This window comes from Odontesthes bonariensis, chromosome 12 (genome assembly GCF_027942865.1).
Source record: "Odontesthes bonariensis isolate fOdoBon6 chromosome 12, fOdoBon6.hap1, whole genome shotgun sequence".
In the NCBI taxonomy this organism is placed as follows: domain Eukaryota; kingdom Metazoa; phylum Chordata; class Actinopteri; order Atheriniformes; family Atherinopsidae; genus Odontesthes; species Odontesthes bonariensis.
This window is the reverse complement of record NC_134517.1, coordinates 35,048,621-35,054,620: the sequence shown is the minus strand read 5'-3', so window position 1 is coordinate 35,054,620 and position 6,000 is coordinate 35,048,621. Positions and strand designations below refer to the sequence as shown.

The window sequence follows — 6,000 nt, the reverse complement described above, 5'->3', positions numbered from 1 at the left end:
ACCTCAGTTAGGTGACAAAGGTCTCCTTAAAGGATTGTAAAATATTTATTGACCCATAATGCAATTTAGAAGTTGTCAGATCCTCACCATTACTCACATAATTCATTTTCTCTCTACTTCTGTTCCCACTCGTCTGGTTCTTCCCTGCCTGGTTTGGTCTGTTATTTACTTTATGGTTTCCTGGCTCGGCTGCGACGTCTTCCAAATAAAAACTTAAATTCAAACCTCCATAAGCTTCTGGACTGCTGTGTCCTCCACAATTATCCACGACTGGCAACCCCAACAAATTTAGTACATTTGAATATCTACAGTTGTAATTAAGAACAAACCACATTAAAAACACAGATTTGACAAACGTTGTTATGAATGACAGATTATTTTTATTAAGTCAGATAAAGAAGTTTAGCACATGTCCATGATGCGCCTCATGCTCATGAACCTCTGGCCGCTGAAGCCCATGTCCCTGAAGCTCCTGTACTCGCCGGGCCTCATGTACATCATCCTGCCTCTGTAGTGGGGCTGCTCGTACATCAGCCAGTGGCCGTCCATCACGTTGCAGGACATGCAGTCGCTCATGCGGTAACGCTCCATGATGTTGTCGCAGTCGTCCATCATCTCATGCATCTGACCGCCGAAACTCTCCCTCTCGTAGATCCTCATCCTGAACTGGCCTCTGTGCTGTAAAAACATTAGAAAAGGGAATTTAAAAGTTTATTCTAGGGATGTACCGATACCCGATACCAGTATCGGGCCGATACTATTCTAATATACTCTGTGCTGTGAGGCGTGGAAAATACGGAACATTTCAACACTTTAAAACTCTCAAAGTGAGGGTTCCGTTAAAGCTCAGCGCAGGGATGCTTACATGTGGGATCATTCTGCAGGATCTGATGGAATCGAACATCATCTCAGAGCTCATCATGCGCTGCATGTCGGTGTACTCGCCCCTCCTCATGAAGAACTGGTTCCCCATGTAGTTGGGGCGCTCGTAGATCATGAAGCAGCCGCTCTCCACCCTGCAGGACTGGCACCGGCTCAGGAAGGAGGACATGTCGGGGCAGTCGCTCATGCTCTCATAGGAGCGCCCCTGGAAGTTCCTCTCCTCGTAGAAGATGATCTGAAACACAGCAGGTGGAAAGATCACAGTTTGAGAATCAATTTAAATTTATTTTCTTTTGAAAAACGTGTTGAATATGTTGGTGAGTTACCTTGCCCATGATGGTTGTTTAGATTGCTCCCTGTGGATGGTTCAACTCACTCTGCCAACTCCATGATTCCACGGCCTTTTTATACAAAATCCCAGGTGCCATGATGTGTTGTTATTCAAATGTGCAAAGCTGATGAATTAGCAGTATGACTTTTGCTGAACGGGGTCTATAAATGTGTAACAATGGCTCTCTGTCCATACATTTCTGGCAGCAGATATCGGCATTGTCCATTATAAGCATAAGCTTTGTGTGAATTTCATTCCCAGTGAGAAGGTTCTCCACATATGGTCAGATCATCAGGGATGGAAAGAACGCGACATCAGGCCACATCTCAAACCCAGAACAGACCCAGAACCTGTGGAAACCCCTTCCCCTCCACTACAGTCTTAACAAAATCCTGTTTCGTGAATTAAAAATGTTTTCATGCCGTCCAATGTTAACTGGTTTCATTTAAAAAGCAAACTGCATATTTCTTGTTGTTTGCTGATATAAAAGTAGATGAGCCTCTGCAATTTGTGCACCGCTGTGACCCTATTGGAATGTAATTTTGCTTTATTAATTATCATTTATCTATATTAGTATAATTTTGTTTGTTTTATTCTATGTTTATCTGGTTATTTATTTTTATTCTGTTGCATTTATTTATTTGTATTATTATTATTGCCAGATAGGGATATAATGTTCATGTTTAAATGTCAATGTTTAAAATCAATGAAAAATCATAATAAAAATATGTTTAAAAAAAAAAAAAAGTAGATTAGCCAAGATTAAAGATTCCTTTAAATAATTTAATTTAGTTTGAGTCATATTCTAACCACGGTGACACAAATAAATCTAAAAAAAGGGAAAAGAGAAAATGAGGCGAAAACATTTGCTCTTATTAGATAAACAGGTCTGCTTAAAACAGGTGAGCATGTGAGGCAGTGGCCTTTGTGTTTGCAGTCCAGCTGCATGAGGCAAAAACATATAGTAAATACTTCAATGGCCACTAATGCAAACTGTTAACAGTTCAAATAAAAAAAAATCAGGTCTGGGAATGTGAAATGACACAAAACCTTTGGGAAAATGTAATATTATTCATCAACAAAGTGTTCGGGACAAATTTATCTCAGAGCCCCGCCCTATGTATTTTGGGCATAATAACAGAGGGAATAGACTTATCATTCCAGCAAACTTTATGGTGTAGATGGGCCCTTACTACAGGGTGCAGGGTTGTTTTAAGACACTGGAAAACCAAAAATATTATACCATTTAAAGAGTGGTTAGGAGAAATGAACAAAATAGCAAAGCTACGAGCAACTGCCTTTCAGGCTGAACAATCAGGAAACTATGGGGTCCCTTCATAAGTGTTGTGCTAGATCTCTATGTGGATAGGGAGATGAGTCCTGACTAGGGATGGGAATTGATAAGATTTTTACGATTCCAAATCCATTTTCGATTCTGCTTAACGATTCGGTTCTTTATCGGTTCCCTTATCGATTCTCATTTGGAGAAAAAGGACAACAAACCGGTCGATTAGCATCAACTTTGTTTAGTTTAGAAGTAACACGAGTCATGACCTCACAAACCCAACAACGGTGAGGTCCACATTGGTCTATCATGGCCTGGGTAATTTAACTCTTCCTGCTCTGGTGAAAGGAGAAGCTGGAGGTAGAGGTGAACTGGGGGTAGTACCACCAGCCTCTGGCTCTGAGCCAGTCAGGCTCTGTCTCTCATGATTTCATCTAAATGTAATGCCTGAGAAGGCATTCATTTAACCTTAACCGTTACTAACAGCAGCTTTTACAATGAGGCAAATGGTGCTAACATGATAGGCAGTGTTTGTTAGTTAGTTACCTGCAGTGTTAGCCGAGGACATGCTAACGTTGCTAACGTTGCTGGGTTCAGATTCACCAACGTTAGTGCGGAGCAGATCGAAAACGCGACATTCATTCATAGTTATTGCATGTTGGTAGTATTTCCTCCCTTTGGTGAAATATTCACTTTGCAAGTTGCCCTGTTGTCGTCTTTTTTAGGGATGTGTAATCAAACTTTCGAGCGTTTGTACCGCTTGGGCGCCATGTTTACTGTTGGCTGCTGGCTGCGCTGGACTCGCCACGCAACGTTTTGTTGTACTGTTGAAAAGCAATAAAAAAAAGTGAATTACAAAAAAAAAAAAAATCAGGTGGGGGGGGGGGGGGGCCTCCATAGTGCCACGGGTAAAGCGTGGACCCCTCATCCAAAGGCTAAAATCCTGCTGCAGCCGCCAGCATTTCAGTCCCATTTGTTGCAAGACATTCGTCGTCTGTCTCAGAATTTATTTTACACAAAAACATATTTCTGGCCTTATTTGGAAACCCGTACAGCTGTTTCAGAAACAGATTAGATGCAGAACGCATTCAGCATCGTTGACGGGAAGATTTATGGGAAAAGTTTCGTTATCAAACTGAAATCGCCAACTATCGCAAGTTTGGTTGCAAATCTTTTCAAATGACCATCCAGAAAGGAATAATGATCCAGCACCCGAAGGAAGGAGTCTGAGACTGAGTGAAGACAGAATAAACCTTACACCACGAATGCTCTGTGCAGACATGCCAAAATAAATCTTAGATCCAAAACCAGAGCTCCTCGTACCTGAAAAGTTAATTATAAACCAGCTTGGCCACAACATCTGGTGTAAAACGGAGGAAGTAAAAACATTAAATTGTAGCAAACATTAGAAATTATAGATAAAACAGCTTATTTCACGTGTTTTTAAAAGTTCTATCATTCTTATCGTTATTAATTCAACAACTGTTTATGATTATGTAGGTGTTACACCTGATAAACATGTACTAGTGTGACGGTGGGACTGTTTATAAAGACGTACTGGGGTCCGTTTCACAAAGCAGGTTCAACAAACTCTGAGTTGATCTACTCTGAGATAGAAAACTCTGAGTTTTCGGCTCCGGAAACGCTGATTTGAGTGAGTTTAATCAACTCTGAGTAGTTTCACCTTGAGTTTAGCGCGTGCGCCACAACTTTAAAAAGCCAGCATCAATGGAGCCCCGATTCGACGAGTCACCATGGCAACGGGGAAGAGACGGAGGTTCACCAACCCCAAATTGGAAATCTTAATGCGCTCATACGGCGAGTTTCAACACGTTTTTAGAAATAAGTGCAACACCGCTGCAGCAGCAAAAGTGTAAGTTTAAATGTAGTCCTTTGCAATCACAATAATATTACAGGGAAACTGCTTAAATGGTAACCCATTCATTTATTTCATTTAGGTGCAATCTCACGGGGGAGAAGCGTTTCACCAGTGAAATATAAATTAAATATAAAAACATTGTTCAAACATGTCGTGTGGAGGTGGGTTGGCAGGACACGGATGCCGACTCAAAAGATGTAAAAAGCAAAACTTGGTTTATTAACAACTTAACACAAAACAAAAATCGCGGCTGAGACCTGACTAAAACATGAACTCAAAAACCAAAACATAAACAACCTAAAACATGATAAAACATAAAACTAAAGACATGGGGAAATTCCCATAGATGTGACAAAACAGGTGTGACCTCGGCATGGAGGTCCCTCATTTTGATCATGTTCTACACTGTAAAGTAAATATTAAGTGGCTTATTTGACTGTGCAGTTGTTTTATCCCCAACATAATGCTGTTTTCACATCTATATTATGTTCTGTTAAATAATTAAGCCTATTTAAACTAACGCAGACTTCTACTCAGCCAACAGAAAGAAGGCAGATGACCGTAAAACGGGTGCTGCCCAGCACCGCCACCTCTAACGGAAGGGAAGTGGCTGAGGGAGTCCCTGAGGGAGTCCACCCCAAGACACAAGTGCCTTTATAAAATATAATAGGCCTAAATATATCTTTTTTAAGCCTATTCATACAAATATTTACTTGTCTCTTTTCTTTTGTCCCAACACATTCTGATGGTGCCGCTCAAAAAGATAATTGTCTGGAAATGCTAAAACAACTATGCACGGTCTGATAACCATCTCCAGACGAATATTTAATTCTCTGCGCAGTAATGCTGCTCCTTCATCCACGGGATCGTTGCCAAAAGGACATGTTGGTGGAAAAAGTCGCCTCCTACTGTGCCTGATGGACTTCTAGAAGTAGAAGAATTCGCTCTGCTGACTGAATGAATGAGGAAATCAAATGGCGTGTGAGGCTGAAAGAGGTTCCCTCATTTCAGATTAATCAACTCAGAGTTTTCACTAAACCTGTGAAACAGAAATCTGGTGTGACAGTGGGACTGTTTATAAAGACGTACTGGTGTGAAGGTGAGACTGGCTGTGTTCGAAACCGCATACTTCTCCTACTACTCCTACTACTCATACTGACTTTTTTCCCGAATGCATACTAGATTCTCCTAAATGTTGGGTATGCATCATGAGGTTACTACTCATACTCAAACTACCCAAGATGCAACGTAACGTGACGTCGCCGATCGTCATTTCCTGTCAAAACGGCAGTTTCAAGCTAGCTACAACGAGGGTAGGTTCACTTCCTGTTTTCAAAACAAAAGCACCAATTGTATGGTAATGGCTTTCCCTACGATAAAAGGCAACGGGTATTTTATTTTGTGAAAATAACCGGAAGTGCGTTGCTCACTCTCTGATTGATGTGTATGCAGTATGGAAGTATGTAGGATGTAGGATGTAGTATGCGGTTTCGAACACAGCCACTGTTTTTGAGTTTTTCCTGGTGTGGAACTTCAGTACACAAGAGTTTGCATGTCTTTAAAGGACCATTTTCAACTATAAAATCAAAGGAAACCATCCATCCATTTTCCTAATCTGTTGGT

The 6,000-nt window shown here is 41.0% G+C and overlaps 1 protein-coding gene across 1 annotated transcript; it reads right to left on the bottom strand.

Annotated features, from left to right (window-relative positions):
• Window positions 1-402: 402 nt before the first annotated feature.
• LOC142396964 (gamma-crystallin M1-like) lies at window positions 403-1,217 on the bottom strand. The gene is made up of 3 exons (XM_075480240.1): window positions 1,209-1,217; window positions 866-1,117; window positions 403-678 (listed from the first exon to the last, which is right to left on the bottom strand). The coding sequence occupies exons 1-3, from the start codon at window positions 1,215-1,217 to the stop codon at window positions 403-405; spliced, it is 537 nt and encodes a 178-aa protein (XP_075336355.1).
• Window positions 1,218-6,000: the final 4,783 nt, after the last annotated feature.